This window comes from Schistosoma haematobium, chromosome 3 (genome assembly GCF_000699445.3).
Source record: "Schistosoma haematobium chromosome 3, whole genome shotgun sequence".
Taxonomy (NCBI): Eukaryota; Metazoa; Platyhelminthes; class Trematoda; order Strigeidida; family Schistosomatidae; genus Schistosoma; species Schistosoma haematobium.
Window position 1 is genome coordinate 46,017,711 of NC_067198.1, and position 25,066 is coordinate 46,042,776.

Sequence of the window (25,066 nt, forward strand, 5' to 3'; positions counted from 1 at the left end):
AATTGTTGAGTTTCGAATGACATCGATCAATTTTAGACCACTATTGAAAACCTGAAAGCACTGGACGGCCGTTCCGTTCTAGTATGTGACTCTTTGGCAGCGCGCATCCACAATCCAGCACGCGCGACTCGAATCCAGCTCAGTGGTCTAGAGTTTAAGAGTTCGTGCGTGAGACCGAATATTCTGAATTCGGATCCCGCATGCTGGATCATAGATACGCACTGCTGAGAAGCCACATACTAGGACGAAATGGCCGTCCGGCGTTTCCAGATTTTTAATAGTGATCTAACATTGATCAATTCATGATCTCAATCATTACTTAAACTTGCTTTCCTCTTGTTAGATGATATTTCTACATTGTAATTTATTGAGAATAGTTCACACGATCCCGTTGACAGAAGTTTCACAGATGTTCAGGGAAATGTATCTAAAAGATAACTTCGGAAAACTTAAGATCAGTTGAAAACACTGTTATTAGATCCATGAGTTTAGCGAAAAGTGGTTAATGAAGTAATGCGATGTCACGACACACTGTAAGTTATAATGACTAAACACAAACCGTCTAACAGTCAACTGACCACTAAATATTTAAACAGCTTTCAACAACTTTCAGCATGACGTTGGAGCTAAAAATCTACAAGTATTCTCAACGAAATTATAAACATGGTTCCTGTGCAGTTCAATAAACTTTTACATTCTAATATTGAATATTTCGACACAATGTCCAACCTTTGATGCAAACTTGCGTCGCATGTCAACCACATTCAGAGATATCACTGTCAAGTTATTGAGATCAAGGTGGAATTTAGTCAAATTTTATGACTCGAATCTGAAAATTTGGTGGACTACAGTGTTTTAGTTGTCTATTTAATCCGACTGCTACACTTTTCCAAGGAAACTCAAAACGTTATGGAGAAATGTAATTAACAGATAAATAAAGGTTATTTCAACTTGAATCACAATCATTCCTACAAAACAACTGTACCTAAGTTGTGCTCGAGAAACAGGACCTATGGAAGTTGAGGTGTTTTTCGGTCAACGTGATCCGAACAGGAACAATAATGTAGCTTTGAAGTATATACTGATGTTAAATCACAAATCTTGATCGAAATCTTTTTATATATAAGATAACCTCGCAAGAGAACGGACACGATCACTCATGCAAACCATGTTAGGTTGAACGAACAAGCATACAAATGTGACAACATTACTTACACCACTGAAACATTGATAACTAGGATATAGGCTGGGTAACTCGATATATTAAATAAGAGTTTATACGCAGAGCCTTGATTTACACTTTCGTTTTATGAAAGTTAATATCACTAACTGTTTGCTCGAAATAACATCAGTTCTTTCGTAATTAAATAATGTGATACAAGCTGGTTTCAAAAGTGTAAATTTCTTAAATCTCATATAAAAGTGACAAATTTATAGGATTGTGTTTTGAGGTGACTATTAAATCAGAAGAAATTGATACGCATGTGTTTCATGCACAGTCTTCTCAATATCAGTAAATTGTTACTTACGTACCAAGTACAAATTTATGCGCTGGAACTCTCGAGAAACGTGTTGTGTGTGGAAGGAGGCAGGTGACATTATTACCACTAGCCCCCAAATACCCTGCTACGGCCGAGAGTGGAGAGAGTCAGTTCTCCCTCTCCAGATGTTCTTACATGGCCGCGTGCATACAACCACTGCCAGGGATGTCCTACTCATTGCCTACTCACGGTATTACTGTTGTTTACGAAATTGAGAGGACGAAAAGCGAAAGCCGGGCGTTTTAACCGGATTATTGGCTACGTAGGATCCATATAGAAGAGTCGGAAATCTCTGGTTCCAAACTAATGGTCCACATGGGCTCCAGTATCCTGAAGGAAAAAATGGTGTATGAATCAATCATTGGTCATCGACTACCATGGGACTGTGTCTCCTGACGTTCCACTGTGTTGTAGATTAGATCTTTAGGTCGAAGTCTCCGTGTGTGGCCCCCTAATGAAACCACCTGTTTCGGTTCTGGCATCCGGGCAGTATCATAGCCCAAACACAAATCAAGTGACTTGTGTGGCGCATATCTATTTGGTCCGTCCTTGTGCCAATGTTTATATGTTGAAATAAATAAATATAAATAAGGCTGGTCAGTCAATCAACAACGTAGAACTTCGTACGTAGGTACATCAGTTCGAGTTGCCATACCACATTAACACAGAGATACAATTGTCGATTCAAATCCCATAGAGGTAGAAGTATTGAAAGTATTAGCAGTAATCGGAAACATTAGGGTTTGAAGATGTCATCCAAAGAGTATAATCTAGTTAAATAAATTTGGAAAGAGAAAACAGAAAGGGACATGAAGAATTCAGAAGATTATAATTTGGGAGAACACAAATAGTGGATGCACCGACTCTATTGTTGGAGTGGGACTTCAACACATGGGCTACTGAATGAAAGTCATATGATCTTACCATTCAATCCATCTTATTTATTTATTTTAACACATAGATATTGGTACAAGGAGGCACCGAATACATATGCGCCAAACAGATCACATTTGATATGTGTGAGGGCTGTGATACTACCCGGGTGCCCAAACCGAAACAGGTGGTTTTTTTAGGGGGCCACACCCCGAGCCTTCGACCTGAAGGTCTGATCCACAAGGCAGTGAAGCAACGTCAGGAGATTCAGTCTCATGTTAGCCTGTGACCAACAATTGGTTCATACGCCATTTGTTCCCGCAGGATACTGGAGCCCATGTGCACCATTGATTTGGAATCCGGTTAAAGCGCCGGATATTCGCGAATGTCAATCTATCTACTTGATCGAATCGATCATTTGAATATGCAATCTGGTCTTTTGAAATTGAGTACTTGTGTTTTTTTTATCATCACTAACCAGCTATCAATTCACTCTGTTAATAATAAATATAATTAATATCTTCTACAAAATCTATTTAAATTATGTGTACAAAAATATAATTACCAATTGAAGGATCAGATCATATTTACATTTTATAAATCAATTTCAAAATCTTCACTTTTTAAATGTTTCTTCAAAATATTCTCACTATTCGTCATTAGCATATTAAAACCAAATGTGAAAATATCATCATCATCATCATTATTATTCTTATCTTTATTATCCATTGAATATTGAATATTCTGTATTGTATTATTGAATGTATCCATAGACATTGATAAATCATTATTTGAAATATTGAATGAATTAGAAGATAAATGTTTATTCCATAAAGGTTTATTCATGTTTATATTATTATTATTGAATATTTGATTGTCAGTAGTATTGATATCAGTAGTAGTAGTAGTATTGTCATCAATGTCGATAGAATTATTTAATGGAGTCCATTTGAAACTTTTAGTCGATGGAATCATTGACAAATCATCATCATCATTATTATTATTATTATTATTTTGAATAACTGATGAAGGGGAACATGCATTATTATTATCATGATGAAATGTTCGTTTATAAGATGGAAGACTCTGACGTTGTCTACTATCTTCTTGAGTGTATTTCTTCAAACTATCATTATTATTAGTTATAAGTTGAGTTGAACTAAGTAGAGGTTCTAATTGAACCTTTCTATAAGTATTAGAATGATCTTGTTTAAATCTATTTAGATAAACATTACCATTATCATTGTCAATATTCTTGCTACAATTATTATTATTATTATTATTATTATTATTATTATTATTATTATTATTTAAAGTAGACATTACTAATTTCTCAATTTGTAAATAATCAACACTAGCATTCTCTGGTATATTCATTGAAACAATCAATTCAGGTGAAATAAATTTTGATAATGAACTATTATTTAAATGAGACTGATTATCATTGATAGAACTAGTGGAATAAAGAGAACAATCAACTAGATAGATCACAACAATAGCATCCTAAAAAAAGAATCGAATAAAAAAGAGACATAAAATCAAGTTATGAATAAAGAATATTATCAAGGTAAACAATATAACAATCATATTGAATAGTGTAGGCAAAGGTAGATTATGCTTAGCAATGAGATGCAAGACGCGCGTTTCGTCTTATTTGGGACTCGTCAGTTGGATATACCTACATAGGACGAAACGAGAGTCCTGGATTCCACTGATAGCCACCATCTATCTTTGCCTATAAAACTTGTGACTTAAGGCAATATCAAGACAATCCGTACAGTATACATATATGCCAATAAGAGATTGATCAATTGCATTCCTAAAAATGAATGGGAAGATTAAAACTAACAATACATAATGAGTATTATTAGGTTAAATACATTGAATGAGAAAACAATCAACAAATTTATTTTTGCCATATTTATTATAAAGGAAAGAGTAAGAATTTGGGATTACTAACCGATTTTTAACTAGATTTACTGGAGCTTAAACCCACAACTTATTTTGGTTAGAAGTCAAGTTCCTTAATCGAGTCAATTCGTAGAGAATCATCTTGCACTGTCTTTCTTTTATACATAATTGATGGAATCTTATCATCTATAATGATGGTGACGATGACTGTTAATTCATGGTCCCTCGCAGCTTGAAATTATCGACCTATCTATGATTTATAGGATAAGAATTAAGCGTCTTAGGATTGAATTCAGTTAGTGAATAAGTTCACTGATGACACTGATCATCATATTCATTTTTTTTTTGTTTTCTTCATGCTGAATTTTGCCAAAAACAAAAAATCCTTTCTTTTTGCCAGTCATAATAGTTCAGTTAGAAGGGAATTAGTGTTTTTAAATCACCCTTGTCAATAATTTCCATCAACTGAACACATTGTATTACATTAAATCATTTATCAACGAGTAGGTACTTTGCTGATCGTCCAAAATACGTTTATCAAAATTAATTGTAAAACCAACTTCTACAATACACTGATTGAAAAGAATACTTATTATTATTATTATTATTATTATTATATGTAGTTCTTTGTAACAATGAAGAGTTGAAGTTTCCGAGTAGTTTGTAGGTGTTGTATTCTCTGGGTTAGGACGGGGTGGTTTCATCGTGAAGCTTGAATATACAAACAGCGAACAGCCTAGAGTCCTTATTGGTCCTGCTTTCCGCTTAGCCCAGCCAGTTAAGTCCAGAACATCAATCTCAGCCTCTGCCATATGAATCGTTTATTTCAAACATACTGACTTTATATAGCAACCAGACAGACCACACCATACCATAAAATATGAAACAACATTTGTACAGGAATTAGCCAAATGTGGCTGTGAATGAGGGGGGTAGTAATTAATAGACAGGGCATAATTCAAGAATAGTAAGTCGTATAATAATAGTTTATAAGTCAAAATAAAGCTTATGATAAGAGGAACACGAATATGCATAGTTTAGTTACTTAATAATTATACGATAAAAAGTATACGCATAGTACTGGTCCATAAACGGATCCCAAAAGTTACCATTCATTATGCATATCGGAATCTAACATAGAAGTCCACAAATGTAAACTGTTCTGAAAACTATGACTAATATGTAACATCCTTACTAAGTAGAGGTTTATGTACTCACAGATTTTAATTATAATTAAGCTATATGAAAGCTAATAAGTGATACTTCCCAGATGTCCAAGCCAACCTAGACAGAGTGAGTTTTAAACTAATGACCTGTGGACACACTAATTTTTCAAAGTTATTTCTTCAGAGACTTTGATTCTTACCCAGTCTTTCACTTAGTTATTTCGAACCAGTAAGCTGTAAGCCTCACATAGAATGAGATATATAACAGTGGATTTACTTTCGCGTATTAGTTGACACACACACACAACAACAGAACCATTCGAAAATAATTAATAATCCTCACAGAAGAGTCAAAAGATAATATCAATAAAAGTACTTCATAGCTACCCTCCATTTACAACATGATAATAGTATTAATAATAATAAATCTTACTTCAACAGTAGCCTCATTTCGACACATCAATCGAGCATGTGCTTTGGTTAATCTAACAAGACTTTCCAATAAACGTAAGGTTCTTCTACTGAATGCACCGGCCAATGAATCATTACAAAAATTCGACATTTGACTTCTTTGCCAGACATAATAACGTTGAAGTAGATTAGCTGCTTCCATGGACAATTGTGGTGTGAAACGATCACGAATCCATACAAAATACTCTTTTAAATCATTTTTAGACCAAAGATGATGCTTGTCGTAGTGAAAAAGGATAGAGAAAAAATTACAAACAAATACACAAATAAACTACGATGCAATGTCGAAACAATAAAATAGATTAGAACATAATACCGAAACGAAAAGTTAGAGTACTAGTCTGACCTACATATGTCGGTGTGAACTTATGGGTTGATGTTCACTCTATAGTTCGAAATGCTATTTAACATCATCCAAAACCCATGGCAGTTGCATTCATACTACATATCGCTTTAAACAATCACGTAAGTTCATGTTAAAGATACTATATGTTGCTTAATGTCATCTATGCGTATTGCCCGATGTCAGGAAAAAACTGGCGATGGAAAGGGATATATATGATCTTGTAAGGCATTGTGTAGTACAGTAGAGTAATCAGAATATAGATGGATAGTTCCATTGACCATTTGAACTACAACAATAGCTGTCTTGGTCGGCGGCCTACGTTCCTCCACAAGGGGTGACAGGAGTAAGTATGATGAAAGAGTAACTGATTGTATAACTTCAAGTTTTTATAACTCCTAGAGTTATTAACGGAGGCGTATGGTACTTGTCATTTCGGAAGGAAGACTGGCTTTGCTCCCTGTTGTAAATACAATTTAGCTTTGTCAATAGTACAACGCTCCAAGGTGTTCGCGAACACATTTGAATGTCTTACAAAAAGATCCGCTCTGTTAACGTTTTGGCGTTAAATGTTGCATTTATTACGGGCGAGTTGTTGCGAATACAGGAATCATTTAATGTACATAACATATTTAATGGAATATTCCAGAGATTTAGTTTGTCAAACCAATCAATACAGATAAGATCTAAATTATGTCTATTTGTTGAATAAAAATTTCCCTAGAAAAAAATAATCTCCAAATTTAACAATACATTCAATCATTATGACGAGTTTTAGAATATCTCCAGATGTATTACAAGCTGTATGTTCGTAGGTGGTACGAAAGGATAACTCATCAATTTCGACATCTTTCTAGAAATGAGTGTGATGTCGGATGCTGTATCTAGTTGTAGACGAATATGAACATTCATTAATAGGTTCAAGCATCTTCTGTTGCCACCTAAATTCCATGCGAATGTTAAATATATATCGCGAACATACCCTGTGTGACCCCAAGGGAAATTCAGCTGTCAATCATTATCCCGTACTAAAAAAATACCAAAATGACATCACAAATAATAAATGATGATTGTGGATGCCCGCTAAATTTAAAAAATGACACTACTATGGTAGAAACTAAGAGAAAAACTTCAATTCACTGTAATATCCATTCTATCAAATAAAGCAGACAAAATATTACCGTCAGCAATCACCAATAAGCTCAAATAACGAAACCTTTTACAAAATGCTGTTTTTTCTATGAATGGCATATTGCCAGAACTTGTCGTTACAGAACTCACCGATGTAATATATGTTATAAATTTGGTCATAAAGGGACCTTCTGTCAACAGAGGAATTAATAAAAGTCCAAATCACAGCTGAAATAGCCCCGTGATCACATATGACATCCATCCAGCAGTCCGTGAGTTCGAGTCCCTAATAGTACTATTGTCGCCTTCCCTCCTTACATGCACAGCACATTTATCGAGAGTTCCAGCATAAATTTGTACTTAGTAAGTAAGTAACAATAGACTGATATTGAGAAAAATGTGCATGAAACACACGTATATCAATTTCTGCTGACTTAATAGTGACCTAGAAACAGTGAATTCGACTGATTACAAGTGTTCCAAATTTATATTACAAATAAATTTCCCTGAACATGTTCTATAAGGCTATCCAAACAACGTTATCAAACTCTTTCTCATAGTCAAGAAAGTTGATGTATAATGACAAGTCCCATTTAATTGATTACTCAACAATGAATAAAATATTCGTAGACTAATAAACACTAATAAGGTTTACATGTAAAGATACACTACCTTAAAATGAAAAGCTAATCTTTATGAAAATCTTTGTAATTTCAAATTCACTAATGGGGTCCTGATAAAGCTAATCGCTTTTCTGTTTCATAGACGATTATTTAAATATTTTTCAACCCATCAACCATGTACCGAATTCCGGAGATATTTACACTACAAGAACAAATGACATTTACAACTTAAACTTCTAAATTGAAATACAAAACAGTGATTTAGTTATTAAAAGTTAAACTATTAAACTAATTAGCTATAGCTCAAAGTTTTAATGTATGAGTTTAACCTATTAGTAATCAAAGGTTAGAACGATTTCATGAATAAATCTCAACAAAATGTTGTTCTGCAGGTATACATGGCTCTGTTGAGATTCCATAAACTGAAATGTAATAAACATATGTATAAGTGGGTATATTATCTATCAAACAAATTGATTAGCATCTTCTTAATTTATATTCCTGATGACATGAATAAAATTCATTACTTTTGTTATTTCCTGATTCGTTGAAAAACTAGTTGGTTGATCTAAATCCAAAATAAAGTTAGCAATTCGACGATCCCATTCTAAAGAGTCAACTGGATCAACTAATCTCCAGATTAAATCAAAACGACTTAGCAATGGAGTTGGTAAACCATAATCTTCATTACCATGTAGAATAGAATTCGGTGATGGATTTGCTGCAGCTAAGACAGAACAACGACAATTCAATCGAGCCATAAGACCAGCTTTAGCTAGACTGATTGTTTGTTGTTCCATTGCTTCATGTACAGCAGCACGATGAACACCGTGTAGTGCAGTAAATTCATCTATAGCACACAAACCACCATCGGCTAATACTAAAGCACCAGCATCCAGTGTCCAACCAGTTGAATCACGTATAGCTGTAGCAGTTAAACCAGCTGCTGTAGTACCGGTTGCAGTAGTTAAAACAGCTCGATCACAAAGTGATGTACATCCACGAAGAAGAACTGATTTCGCGGTACCAGGATCACCTATGAGTAGAATATGTGGATTACCTCGAATATGTGTAGAGAGTTCATCTACACTTGTAGTTTCACCTACAGAAAAAAAAATTACCAAGTTATAGCATTCATAAAATGAAAGCAGTTACTACAAAACAGTTTAGAGAAACTATGATATTTAATACATAAACAAATGAACCTGATATTTTTTTGTCTCACAAATTACCTATCGATGAAAACTTCAGTTGTTTTCAACTTTTATCACCTAGTATGACTGAACGTCGTACAGATAAGCATTTAATGACACCTAAATTAGATGTAAAATCAATAGAAGCTAATAATCTGCGATTTTGAACTGTTTAATATGGTGATAACCTATTTTAGGCTAGTATCTGAAGATGCATCATGATTCCTTGAAAAATACGATCTTAATTCGAGAACTTATGCATTGTTCTAAATAAGTTTATCTTGGGCAATATTTTTTATAACTTTGCTTGTAGCCCTTATAGGGTTAATGATAGTCCGAAACCGGGTAAACAAGGAGGATGGGCATGAGGTTAGCAACTCTATCGCGTAGAAAACAACTATGCTAAATAACACCAATCACTAGTATTTTTTTAGAAAAACCATTCCATCGACATATTTTTATGACCTTTTTGTGAATAACAACGAACTGAACGAACACACTATTCATTTTGAAAGATATTTAGGATTAGATAAGCTCACATTCGTGAGAAGTATGAGTTTTATATTCAATATACAATGAAACGGGGCCACTAGGTAGTTCTATTTTTAAATGAACTTAGGTTCTTTGAAGTCAGATACGAACAATTTATGTACTTCCTCAGAAAAAAATACTATAGTATGCATAGGTTGAGTGTACTTGCTTGTAGTAGTAGTCGCTTCTGAACTTTAGAGGAAATATAGAAATCAAAATAAGCATAACACAGTTGAGTATTAAACATTCACTTGTTTACTTCATTTTATCCTCACGATGTATGTAATATACACACAAAAGCTTCAACTGAACTCTACTTAATTGACACTGGACATACTGTTCCCACTTTTTAAATGTATGGTGAGAAATACTCAAAGCAGATAATGATTGCAATGTGGACTTTAAATTAAACTCAAAAAAATCTAAAACATTATCCATATTCTAACGAAGATACACATCTAACGTGTGTACATAGTGTGTATATGGTATTGTCAAATCTTACCCGATGTAGAATGCCATTCAGGTGCACTTGCAAGCATTAAAGCTAGTGAAAGTTTGATAAGATACATTCCATAAACTTCTGGACAAATACTACGTAGAAGTATATTTCTACCTTCTAAAGCTGAACTAAAATTGGTATATTTATTCCAAAATACTTTGAATTCTAATGCTCGTTCATGTGAAATATGACTAGGTCCACCACCAGCTTTAAGTTCGGTTAGATTTTCAATATAATTTGCTTTAAGATATGTAAAAGTTTCACATGGACTGCCTTCTTTAGTACATCGCCATCTACGTGTTACAACTCCATTAATAACTACTTCATCCCCGGGTTTAACACATTCTAATAAATCATCTTCAATACAAACACACATAGAACGTCGCATAACACCGACTGTAAGACAATCAAACTGTTCATGTACACGAATTTCTTGATAGTTTTTTGCATAAAATTGTGAGTTTGACGACACACATTTTAAATTCATAGAATTACAAGATTGCTGACGATTTGGACAATAACGTGGTGGTTTAATAGCATAGAAATTTTCAAAATTAGCATATACACTAAATGTATAACCACATTTTATGCAATAATACTGTACTTTACTTTGTATCACTTGTACAGGACCGACACGACTTACAATAGCTCTAAGTGCAATAAATTTTCCAGTATCTATTGATGTTGGTATATGATTTTTATATACTTCCGGTATGATAGGTAATGCTGTTAAACGAATATGTATATTTTGTTGTATATTATCAAGCAATTGTTTAGGATTATCTACTTTTTTGGATTGTATGACTTGGTAAACACTCTTGTTTAATAAATTCAATGTTTCTTCAGGTTTGGATAGGATTAATTCTGAAAAGATACTGTTAAATTCGCATAAATTATTAAAATGTACAATAATTGACTGATGTGGTTCAGATGGTAATAGTAACGAAAGTTTACAAATATCACTTCGATGTTCACGTAGTAAATATTCTGAAAAAAGTGAAATAATAGATTCACTCTTCATTGTCATATTATTCGTGACAAGTTTATGAAGTCATTTATTTAAACTGATGAATTAACACGTATGGTCAACCTGAAAAATGGCAATGAATAACTAGTCAAATTTTGAAGAATAAGGCCGTGTAAACAATACTAAAATAGAGATGTAATCTTTCAATCATCTTTATTAATTAACACTTTATCTCTAGAAAATCCACAACAAAAACTTCATTGTATCAAGAACATTTACATGCAATCTGGAACGATTGAGAACCTTATGCATTAGTTCAGTCAGTCAGTCAGCTACAACGTAGGACCAGGCACATATATGCATCGGTCCAAGTTGCCATACCTCATTAACACAACAAGATGGACACCGGATTCATAAAAGTAGTTAATTCAGAGGTGGTAATATATAAAAGAAAGATTGCATATAAGGATATAGTACAGGAAGAAAGAATTAGTTCGTAGAAAGAAAGATATGAAGCAATTTTAATCTCTTAGTTTAAGGGAAGATAGAGAGTGTATACACCGACGCCACTGTGACCGATTCTGAGCCTTGTCACCAAGAGTCTCCAACCATTGGTTACGATAGTCACGCGGACCCCAACCAAGTAGTCTGCATTTACCAACATGGCTCAGAATACAAGTTAGTGACTTCAAGCACTGATGCCACGTTTTGGTTTGGCCACCCCTAACTTTCTTCCAACCATCCCGAACATCGGTTAGCATTGCACGTCGTGGTAATCGGTGTTCGGATATACGTAACACGTGGCCCAACCATCTCAGTCAATGAAGATTCACAACCTCATCAACTGATTTACCATCATTCCCTAATACCCTGCGTCTAACCTCACTATTACTTACCCAGTGATCCCAACAGACGCCAGCAATATTTCTAAGGCATCTGTGGTCAAATACTAGTAGCTTACGATTGTCTTCTACTCTTAATGGTCATGTTTCGCTGCCGTAAATTAAAACAGAATGGACTGCCGCGCAGTATACTCGTCCTTTTATTGATAGACGGATATCTCGCTTTCGCCACAGGTGAGGTAATTTGGCAAAAGTCAAGCGAGCTTTTTGAATCCGTGCTGAGATTTCGTCAGACACTAACCTATTTGGGCTGATCAGACTTCCAAGATAGGTGAAGTTGTCAACACGTTCGACTACTTCACCCCCTATCCTTAGTTCAGGTGTTGACGCAGACTAGTCCTGAAGCAACAACTTGCATTTAGTGGGGGAGCAACGCATCCCAAAAATCCTGGCATTGTTGCTCAGTGCTACCAGAAGACTCTGCATTTTATCAGCGTCTTCACCAAACAGGACTATATCATCTGCGTATTCTAAGTAGATAAGTGGACCCCCTGGAAGGAGATCAATACTCGAGAATTCAGTAGACGACAATGTTATTTCCATCAATAGGTGTATGATGAAGTTAAACAAAAATGGACAAAGTGGACAGCCTTGAAGGACACCACTTAAGGTTGCAAAAGCAGATGACAGTTCGCCATAAGCTCTGACTCGACTAGTAGTGTTCGAGTAAAGAGCCTTCACAAGGTTTATGTATTTCTGAGGTACGCCTTTCAACGACAGACGCTGCCACAGAATCTCGCGGCCTACAGATTCAAATGCTGCTTTTAAGTCAAAAGAGACCACCATTGTCCGATGACGATAAGTATGCCTATGTTCTAGAACCTGACGAATGGTGAATATGTGGTCGATGCAGCCACGACCAGGTCTGAAGCCAGCTTGATTCTCTCGTGTTTGCAGTTCACGAGTCTTAGTTAGGCGTCTGATAATTATCGAGGCTAGTATTTTAGATACTATATTAGTTAAACTAATCCCTCTATGGTTGTCACAGGATGATTTTAACCCTCTCTTATATATTGGGACGATAAGTGATTGTGACCAGTCAGATGGAATAACGTCTAACTCCCAGATCTTAGCTAAAATATTAGTCAACCTAATCGCTAAAATTGGACCACCATCCCTAAAGACCTCTGAAGCCGATCCATTTGGACCAGCTGCCCTTCCTCGTTTCGGATTAACTATAGCCTTTTGAACTTCTGATAGAGTTGGGGGACCTAGCATGCATTAATTGGCTAAAAACTACGTGAACCTGTTAAGAAATCGATCATCAGTTAAACTAGAGAGGATACTGGACAGAAGTCCAAGGTCAGTTTGTTAATGTGACATTCAATAGATTTTAGAAAGGTATTTGATAAGATGTCTCACTTAGGGTTTATACAGAAGCTCTCCATCTTTGCAATAACAGGTTTCATACAAGAGTGGATAAGGAACTTTTCTTCACCACGTCAACGAATTACTAATACTGCTTAAGTTGTAGACACGGTTGTCTGCAGATGATATAAAAATCTGGAGAATAAATAATCTTGGTCTCCAAGCTGAACCAAAAGAATTGCCGAGATGGTTCTAAAGTTAGGGTTTGGAGTTTAATATTAGAAAGTGTGTTCGTGTACACTGGAAAGCCATAGGTACCAGCGTACCGTCAACAGCACATAGCTTTCATGAGTGCAGAAACAAAAAGACTCGGGAGCAACAACAAATCAGGACTTGAAAGCAACCTTGTATTGCTATGCAGCAGTTGCCAAAGGTTTTCGAATGTTATGATCACTTCACCGAGGGTTAAAATGCTTTGGAGATGTTTCGGGTTTAATAACCCACTTGAGACCTTAATTAGAGGATTGCACATAAACAGCTAGTCCATGTTTTATTAAGGATGCTATCACACGAGTGTATTCAACATGAGGGAACCAAGTGATGAATATTTTCAAACTCTCCTACGTTGAGCGCTTAAAAAACACTTAGGCCTTTTATCTAGTCGAGAAGCGCCAGGTGACACTAAATTGGTATTCTGCATCTTAAATAATGATTAGGGCGTTACTTTATTTTATTTTTCTCCCTTTAGAAATGATCATCTTCGAGGCCACACGAAGGTACAAAAGCCGCGACCAAATAGAATCTTGTCTCTTTTATCGAGTGATCAATGGTCGGGAACACCCTATCCGAACAAGTGGTATCAGCTCTATCAGAGAACACTTAGGATGTTGGACTTTCACTAGTAAAAAACCTGCAAGGACTAACACACATCAAGGTACAGATACATACACGATGAATAACACTGAGCTACCTGTTGTCCAGACACACAATGACTTGGGAGTCATCGTTAGCCAAGACTTAAAGACTATTGCACACTGCCGTGCAATAGCCGCCAAAGGTTTTCGAACTATATGGTCAATACGTAGGGCTTTTAGTCATGTCGACGCTAAAACGTTTTTGACTTTGTGGTGGTATTGAGTGCTGTTAGAGGTATGAGGGCGGTTATCACTTCCCGGTTGCCCACACCGTGGAAGGGTTGTTCTGGAGGTACCTGAAAAGGAAATTGGATTAGAGGTGGTCTTAGTGACCTGAGAGCGTGACCGCAGTGCCCAAGGGACAACTGCTTGAGGTCGGTCACACACGACCTTTTTGTAGGGAATTTTCGTGGTAGCTTCGTACTTGTTGAGACCTTACCACCGGAGACGGATATCCGTGGGATAAGGTGAGGTGTGCACTTTCAGGGTTGACCTTTTCTAACTTCATCCCTCCTTATGGGAAGACATCGGTTATGCTGGTTGTCTGAAGGAAACACCTTACTGCTGTCAAACCTCTGTACAGTCATCAGTACGACTTTGCCTTCGGACATTGGGTTTGTTGCTTTTATTCTTACTGCTCTTCAACCGACCTGTCTGACATGGTAGGACCTTGAGGAACGGTTGTTCCAACCAGTATAGCTGATCCACTATGATCATTATTGAAGACTGAAGTTACCCTCTAATTAATATCAGGACAATCAGGTGGAATTAGTAGACCAAATGCGTTTGAATACATAAACTGATTAGTGTGTATTAGTTGACTAAGTTTCGTTAACAAAGGCGCTATGTATCTTAACTTTAACAGTTTTGATCTCTGGGAATCATTACATCCCTGTAAATATTCTAGGAACTAGATAACGATCTCCAGTGAAGATATGCAAAAATAAAGTAGTACATTCTACACTTCCCATCCTCAATCACTTCATACGTTGTAACGCATGAATTAGAAACTGTAAATTCGGCAAGACTATAACTCTCATCTACTTGTACTTTTCCTATTTATTTATAAATACAGGCAAAAAAGGTAATAAGTATGGAAGTGGCTTGAGTAGCGCACTTTGAGAATCATATTTGTGAAGCAGCTGATATACCTTAAGTCACATGACCTTGTGCTTCTGGCACTTTCGTAATTGACGCGAATTAATTCCAGTGTCAAAGTCGAGTCACTAAAACGATAAGTTCAATAAACAGTTTTTGATAAGGAGCGAATAACTTCAAGTGACCTTCGTTTATTTGGCACCCCTCTGCATGTACAAATACAAATTATTCATACTGTATGTTCTGGCAGATAATTTCATTAGTTCATTAGTTCACTTATGGAATCCAGACCGCGATTTCAGACATTTACTTAAATAAAAAAAAGAAATGTTGAGTCATCTCTATCAGCCTCGACACTGCAAGAACGATGTGACGCCACATGCCAGTAACAAATAAATTTATAAATAAAATTCAAGAACTTCAGAGTAAACGGGAAATGCCGTTGACCCAATCTGTATTCAACCAGCTTCAAAAAATTTTCTCGCATATAAATTACAGAACAAGGGCGCACTATTGGATTCCAAACCTAATTTAAAAAGAGGGTGGATCTGAAATAATAGATGAAAATCGGGAAAATTAGAGGCCATGGCAAATTATTTAGGAAGAGTTTTCAGCTAGGAGCCTCTTTTAGACGAAGTACTAGACCCAAATACAAAATCAACAAACCGCCTGCTATTCATGAACTATGATCGAGACAATCTGCTTAAGGCCCTTAACACTTTAGACAGGGGAAAGTCAACAGGACCGGATGAACAACGCCATAAACTCTTGAGACTAATTACATAACATATTGCAGTCCACTGATTGTGGTATTCAATATGTCACTTCACCAAGGTGTTACCTACGGACCAGAAGGATGCAATCGCTACTCTCATACGTAAAACAGGATCAAAACAACTTTCACCAGATTACAAAACTGTCAGCCTCACCAGTGTAGTAGTTGAAATACTGGAAAGAATGGTCAAAAAGACCACAATGACATTTGTGGGAATCAGCAACTTGTTAAACAACGAACAACATGATATCAGAAAAGGCTTAGCCTGCACAACAAATCTTGTAACAAAGGAGTAATGCACAGAGGTTTTAGACAATAGGGAATCAGTGAATGTTGTCTACATAGACATAGAAAGTAGTAGTAAATCGCATGTGTTCTGTAGTGGCATCTGACAATAACAACACAATCCTCAAAGCTGAACACAAGACTACTCGGGAAAAAGATATTCAGTATTTAACGCGGAGAAATACCTAACGATGGAGAAGGCGCGAACGAGGAATTGAATTAATTGGAGTTTATAGAATGACATGGCTCGGCCATTCAGGCGTGGTCCCTGCGGAATGTTACCTCACATCTTTTATCCATATTAAATATATAGTTCTTTCTCTAGCCTAAGCTTCTTCTTCATTATGTATTGGTAATTGTCACGATACAGTGAGCTGGTGTAGACGATAATGTAACTTCCACGTGAGATCTTATAGATTGGGCAGTTATATCACGACAAGCCTACAATTTTCGTATTAGGTCTATTATTAGAGCAGTACTAATATCATAGTAGACCATAATTCAACAACTCTACTATACTTGTGAGGTGATTTTCCACACAGTATAAAACGTTAAGAACCTGGGACAGAACCTTGTGATACATCACTAAGTACTGGTCTCCAGGTGGAACTGTAGAATTGTGGTCTACTATGATATTAGTACTGCTCTAATAATAGACCTAATACGAAAATTGTAGGCTTGTCGTGATATAACTGCCCAATCTATAAGATCTTACGTGGAATGTACATAATCATCTACACCAACACATTGCATCGTGGCAATTACCAATACATAATGAAGAAGAAGCTTAGGCTAGAGAAAGAACTATATATTTAATATGGATAAAAGATGTGAGGTAACATTCTGCAGGGACCACGCCTGAATGGCCGAGCCATGCCATTCGATCAACTCCAATTAATTTAATTCCTGTTTCCACCTTCTCCATCGTTGCGTTTTTCTACACGTTAAGTGTTGAACATCTATTTGCCCAATTGTCTCGTTTTCAGCATTGATGAATGGGTGGTCAGGGCCCACTGACACTACAGTGTCCTCAATGTTGTCACACGCTGATGATATAAAAAACTGGCAAGGAATAACAAGAGAAACAGATGAATATTCGCTTCAGACAAACTTTAATATTGTGGTTAGCCGGTCTAAAGAGTCGCTGGTGCCTATCAACTTGACTAAGTGTGTCTATATGCACACCAAGAATACTGAGGTAAATAAGTACAATATACGAGAAGAGCCTGCATTCGTACTCCGGTCCCACAAGGATCATAGGGTGACAGTGAGACATGATCTTAAAACCGCAGTCCACTTCCACGATGTTGCAGCTTAGGGGTTTAGAACTATATGGGCCTTAAGATGGATATTCACCAGCCTAGATGCCACCACGTTCACCACAGAATACACAACCTTAGTGAGCACTAAACTTGAAAACCGTGTTTAGCCCTGCAAGCCTCTGTTTAAAAAATGACTCAGACATCCTGGAAAACGTACAGAGGGAAGCTATCAGTGCAATCCCAGATCTCCGGATTTACCACACAAAGAGCGGCTTGAAAAGCTAAACCCCTTAACTCTACCCTACCGCAAATTAAGGTGTGATCTGATTTTGATGTTGTGGAATATTAAGAAATGATTTTGGATTTAGTGTATCCTCCATTCCCCCCCCGCTAGTTCGGAATATCTCAGAGGACAAAGCAGACGAGTAGAAAAGCCACGAACGAACAAAATGCCCGTGGCATACGGGTTTCCATACCGAATCCTCGATCCTTGGAACCTGTTACCTGAATCAATGTTGTCCGTACTTTCAATGGACTCATTTAAGGGAAGAATGAATACTCAGAGAAGCAAATTAGGAAGAGGAATAACATAAGGCTCAGGTATTTTGTCCTTACTACACAAATCTGAATCCCAAAACTGCATTTCGATCAGTATCCAATATTTTTATCACAATCGATTTTCTTGCGCTCGCTTCTTGTCGATCGGGTACAGTTCCAGATACTTGCAAATGTCCGATGTGTGGTGTTCTAGCCACTCGACTACATCAAGTCAAATCAGTTTTGTAATTATTTTTGATTTATGTCTTAAAGTTTGAGCTAATGCGTTTATCTCAGTGAAGAAGGGATTCTGGATACCACCAGCCATTACACTGCCAGGGAGTAGTTTGATTCTTTGGAATATGGAAATAAAAATGTGTTAATTCGAGTGCCGAATGAAGGCGACTATTTCAAGAATGATAAACGGTTCACTTAACTGGTAGTGTTTAAGAAGACGGAAGTCAATGAGTAAGAGGGGAAACGGAGATGAAAATAAGAAAGATAGGAAGTAGATACTGATATACAGCAGTGATAACTCTGATAAATAATTAAATATGCGTCAGACACAGCTATTCTAAGAGGGAGATAGTAATCCGTGGGCGAGTACGTGTTTGTCAAGTCTTCTTTTAAAGCTATCCATTGAGAGGGCTTTAGCCACTTCAGCTGGATTTTGTCTAAGGTATTCGTCCATCAATTTTAGCGTTCCATGAGATATGCTTTTCCCAACTTCTTTCCCAACGTTCACCCACTGCTCCATACTTCTTAGTCAGTACCGGGATATTAGCAACGGTCGATAAATTCACTAGTGTGTGGGCTCGCTCCATGCTCCTTATGGTCCCTTGCGTGAATGAGCCTATGTTGGACGAACTCGGTATACTGGTGGGGATCTCGACGGTTATTTTCAATGGAGACTGGTGCTTTTGTGCGTTCGTTCCGTCGGTGTATGTTCTTTGTACTTTGGGCAAATATACCACAACCGAGGATAAGGGTAACTCAACATAAGCCCGTAGTACATCCAAGGTACTGTAATATCACTACATCAATGAACCTAACCACTACAGAAATAACATTCAAATGCTTTGTCAATGGTTTGAGCAAGTAAGGTGCACGCGATACAACTATCGTTTCTGTGCCGTTTCACCCTCGTGGTAGTCGACAACATGGTGGGTGAAGCAACTAGGAAGAGAGCAGTGGATCAGCACAGCTAGACCTGTCTCACGAAGGTTCAATCCTGATACGGTTATGGTTTACAGATTTATTGTCATGTTGTCCGCCAGCGTTATGCCGAAATGCGAGATCTTATCAGTAAATGCATATGGATGAGTACAACAGTGCATTAAAGCGGACAGAATAAATACTTTCAAAAAAAGTTTAAGGTGAAATGGATAAAAATACGTAAACAATAATTCCAGTAACAGTCGAGATCATTAATTAGCACAATTACCTTGCATAATCCAGCTCTGCGACATCAGATAACTAAATTGCTAATAATATGGACTTATTACTAGTCAAACTGAAAGAGTATTCTTCTCAAGTAAAGAAAAATATTTTACTCAAAGATAGCTCAATTCAGTTTGTTAGGAAAGCGACCACTCAAGCGATAAGTGTTGTATAGGAAGTGCAAGAGTCACACAAACATTTACTGATCGACAACTGTAACCGCTCCTAATAAAGAGCATACCCATTTCAGTTTGATTGTGGTAGAACAAATTCAACCGATTCACACAGGAGCAGTCAGAGACATGTAGTTCAACATGGTACCCGCCGAAAAGTGAAATTACCTATAAGAAATCGAACTAATTATTAGGAACCCTACTAGCTAATCGTCAGATTTCAGGAGCTTTTAGAAATATGGATCATTATAACTTCAAGAGAACCTAAAATGTTGAACATAATATACGTCATTACAGAGAGTGATAGAAATAGTGTTACCTGTACAGTGAAACAACCAAATACTGATGTATGCAATGCGTATATAGGGGTATATTTACTCTCATGAACCCACACGCATCCAAAGATTATTTTGCATGGACCATTGAGCGTGCAAATTCATCACAGAAACTCTCTATTCTTCAGCTTTCATTGGGCTCTTTGATGGGCCTTCATGATCGGATCTTTATAAGCTAATTATTTTCAAACCTGTTTCTGCCTAGCTCATTTCTCTCATCTGCATTTCCTGAAATTCCAATCACAAACACATGTTTCAACTGTATCATAAAACTCCACATGCCCATGAACCTTGGCCCATCACTTCAGTCTAAATTACTACATGAAATTTTCTACGTGCCTACTGAGGTCACAAGAACTATCAAGTCGTGGTTCAGGAAGTCACACTCTCCAGAAGAACTCTGACTAGTTGAATCAGGGCAAGAACATCTAAACATCTGCATAATAATTTAAAGCTGGCTTAATTAGCTAAGTTGTAACTGATTACTGAGTGCCTGGATGGGGAGAATCTCAACCTCTATTTCCATTTGACTAGCTCTGATGGCCTAAGCGCATACGTCAATCAAGATAGTTAAACGCTACACCAGAAAAACCAAAAGAAACTGGCTGGCTTAACATCTCGTGATACAGTTCTCAACATAACACACTACACCGGCTGTAACGTGCTGATGTATGGGACTCCTAAAAAGGTGGTATAATTTCTTCTAACTCGACGGCCTCAAGGCTCTTTAATCGGCTTCTTAGCTCATTGTAGATAAAACCATGAATGATATTCAAGTGGACCACAGTGATTTGGAGAATCAGTGTCACACTTGAAAAATGAGGCCCAAAGAAAATAATTCTGGTTTAATACGTCGAAAACTATCTCACTTCGTTTTCAATGTCTCTTCAAGTAATCCTAAAATATCTTGTTCCGACTCAGTAGTTCACTTGAATCTGTTTGCTTTTAAAATTTCCAAAACTAAAAGTGTTATGGCTTGATACACCCATCCAAAAATAAGTACCGCACATTGAGACTCTATAGGGCAAGTTGAATAACACTACTTTCTTACTGCCCGATCCTCGAGGTTAAATCTACACCAAATTAAGAGATATACACTGAACATGTAATGATCGATAAAAATAGGGAAGATCAAAAACGCTCAGAGGGATATCGCCATCGAGGTTACATGGCTCAGCCAAACGTACCTATTCGTCTTTGTAAAAATATATTATTCTCTTGGTAAGACTGGACAGACTCGCCAAAGATTCCTATATAGCCTGTGAAGATAGTTAATAGGAACTCATTCTGTAATCAGTTTTTGTTATTATTCGAAGTTCTTTCATTTTCTAGCATAATTTGCATAGGTACTGTCATTGATTGCGAAAATATTGTTTAAATGCCCTGGTATGGCCGAGAGCGGGGTGAGCCCTCCCTCTCGAAATGCTCTCACATGGCCACGCGTATACAGCCTCTGCCAGGCAAGTCCTACTCATTGCCTCCTCGTGGCGAGGGTATTGTTCACGAAAATGAGAGGACGTAAAGCGAATGTCCGGCGCTTTAACCGGATTCCAAATCAATGGTGCACATGAGCTCCAGTATCCTGCAGGAACAAGTGGCGTGTGAACCAATTTTCGGTCACCGGCTACCATGGGACTGCATCTCCTCACGATGCTCCACTGCCTTGTGGGTTAGACCTTTAGGTCAAAGGCTCCGGGTGTGGCCCCCTAAGATAACCACCTGTTTCGGTTTGGGCACCCGGGCAGTATCACAGCCCACACACAAATGATCGACTGTCTAAATCTATGGAAACTACTTTTCTCGCTTCGGCTAACAATCAAATTATTATTATTATTATTATTATTTACTACGTCATTATTCACCCTCTTTTATTCACACTCTGTTCATACTTATTTTTTGACTTAGACAGCAGCTCGTCTATGGTGGAAATTCGACTGTATCTAAACGCTCTCGAGTCACTGTCCAGTTGAAAAGTGTATGTTACCACCAAATACGAGTGCTGAAACAGTTTTCCTGAAACCATGTGCACCATTCAAACTGACTGCCTTCAACGTTCGCACGCTTATGCAGGTCGGATGACAGATAGGGCTGGCTATGTCTTTAGGAAGTCTTAATGTCGATGTTTGTTGTCTATCCGAGACCCATATTCAAGACTCTGGTGAAGTACTACAAATTCTCTCTCCATCTGTCGCTTCAAAAGGCTTGCTTTACGTGCGTTTATCCGGGGACACTGTGGCATCTCCGTCTGGTCTTGCTGGCGTTGGTGTCGTACTAAGCGCTAGAGCTGAGGCAGCACTAGTCGATTGGATCCCCATTAACAGTCAGTTATGTGCTGTTAGATTAGAAAGTTCCATCAAAGTGAGAAGAAATCGGCGTGAGAAACGATGTCTTTTACCATCTCCGCCTATGCCCCGACAGATTGCAGCCCGGATGCAATCAAGAATGAATTCTACCACCAGTCAACTGTTCTCCAGAAAGTGCGTTCGACAGATATTGTAGTATTGTCGGAGACTTGAATGCTCAGGTCAGGCGTCTAGGCACAGAAGAGAATCGTTTAGGTGGCCGATGGGGACTTGTCGGTCAAAAGACAGATAACGAGGACCGTCTACTGCAACTGTGCACAGATCACAACCTGTTTCTGGTGAGCAATAACTTCCAGCACAGTCATCGCCGATGTGCCACCTGGCGTCCTCCCTCTGCATCTCAAGCCTGGACTCAGATTGGTCACATCGCGATCAGCTACCGCTGGCGTGGTTGTGTACAAGACTGCCGCTCCTTTTGGAGTACCTATCTGGACTCTGACCATGCCTTGGTCTGCGCCAATCTTACCTTACTTTTCAGTGGACAACGGAGTGACCGCCACCAACTGATTGATGTTAGCAAGTTGGTTGCAACTTCTGTTGCTAGTAAGTATAGAAACGAGCTAGCCTCTAGGCTAGCTACCATTCCACCGAAAAGTATAGATGGACATTGGTTGCAATTGCATGACGCCATGAAAATGGCGGGTACAGTCAGTTGTGGGTTCGCGAAACGTCCCGCTTATAAGCACTGGGTTTCTGCAGGTTCCTTACAACTCATTGAAGCCCGTCGGTCTACTCCAAGTGACCGTGAGTTTGACCATAAACGAAGGATGTTACGTAAGGAAATTGGGCAAAGCTTGCGTAAGGACCGAGAAGCCTGGTGGTCGAAGCGTGCTAATGAGCTGGAAGCAGCAGCTGCATTTGGTAACTACCGGAAGCTCTTTCAACTCATGCGAGCCACTGGCAGCAAGAAGTCTGGTGTGAGCGAAACAATCTACGAGGATGACGAGATGCCAATCACCAACACCCATCGTCGTCCTGGACGATGGGCAGAATTTTTCGAAGGACAGTTCAACTGGCCTACTGCTCCGGCAAAATCGGTCAGACTGTCCTGCCCTCCATGGCCGGTGACGACTGATCCACCAAATGAGGTGGAAGTCCGCAAGGAACTCCAACTCTTGAAGCGTTACAAATCACCTGGCCCAGGTGACTTACCTCCAGCTCTTTTTAAAGATGGTGTTGACTTCCTGGCTAAGGAATTGACGACGTTGTTTACCAAGGTTTGGGAACTAGAGAGTGTACCAACGTCATGGAATGAGTCGATAGTTGTCCCTATCTTTAAAAAGGGCTCACGTCGTTCCTGTAACAACTATCGGGGAATAAGTCTACTTCCGATTGCGTCCAAGCTATTGGCTTCCGTCATTCTTCGTAGTTTGTTCAAAACCCGAGAAAGATTGACTCGCGAGGAGCAGGCTGGTTTTCGTTCTGGTCGAGGATGTATTGATCATATCTTCACCCTCCGCCAAATGTTAGAACACCGCCATACTTTTCAAAGGCCAACAATCGTAGTGTTTCTTGACATCAGGGCTGCCTTCGATTCGTTAGATAGGACAGTTCTCTGGGATTGTTTATTGAAGAAGGGTGTGCCTGAGAAGTTTATTAACATCCTAAAGGCCCTATATATAAACATCTCAGGCAGAGTGAGGGCATACAACCATCCTTCTCCATTGTTCCATTCGAGCAGTGGGGTTAGACAGGGTTGCCCAATCTCACCATTCCTCTTCAACTTTACCATCGACGACATTCTGGAAACAGCTCTGATGAATGTAAGTAATGGTGGTGTGGATCTGTTGCCTGGAGAAAGACTCCTCGACCGTGAGTACGAGGATGATATTGTCTTACTGTGCGATAATGCCCAAGGCATGCAATCCACACCTAATCAGTTGGCAACCAGGGTCCAAAAGTATGGTATGTGCTTTGCACCTTCGAAGTGCAAAGTACTTCTACAAGACTGGCAGGGTTCTAATCCTGTACTCATCCTGGATGGTGAACAGATGGAAGTAGTCGAGAAGTTCGTGTATCTAGGTAGCTGCATAAGTGCTGGTGGTGGCGTGTAGTGAAAGCCAGGGCGTTTTATGCCAATCTGAGCCATCTTTGGCACCTTCGTGATGTCAGTCTGGCTGTATAAGGCCGGTGAGAGCAGTTCTGCTCTATGCTTGTGAAACCTGACCTCTCCGAGTTGAGGACGTTAGACGACTCTCTGTGTTCGATCATCGCTGTCTCCGAAGGATTGCTGACATTCAGTGGCAACACCATGTCAGTAATGCAGAGGTTCGGCATCGTCTGTTCGGGCACAGGGACGGTAATGTAATCGGTGTCACCATCTTGAAACACCGACTTCGGTGGCTTGGATATGTTCTATGAATGTCGTGCCAGAGAATTCCACGTCGTGCGTTAGTTGCCGACGCTGGGACTGGTTGGAAGAAGC

The 25,066-nt window shown here is 38.2% G+C and overlaps 1 protein-coding gene across 1 annotated transcript; it reads right to left on the reverse strand.

Moving 5' to 3' along the window:
* Window positions 1-2,522: 2,522 nt before the first annotated feature.
* On the reverse strand, window positions 2,523-15,568 carry MCM9 (DNA helicase mcm9). Its single transcript, XM_012945361.2, has 5 exons — window positions 15,525-15,568; window positions 10,286-11,372; window positions 8,587-9,161; window positions 5,925-6,179; window positions 2,523-3,917 (listed from the first exon to the last, which is right to left on the reverse strand). Exons 2-5 carry the CDS (start codon window positions 11,307-11,309, stop codon window positions 3,009-3,011), a joined length of 2,763 nt encoding a protein of 920 aa, XP_012800815.1. The 5' UTR covers window positions 11,310-11,372; window positions 15,525-15,568; the 3' UTR covers window positions 2,523-3,008.
* Window positions 15,569-25,066: the final 9,498 nt, after the last annotated feature.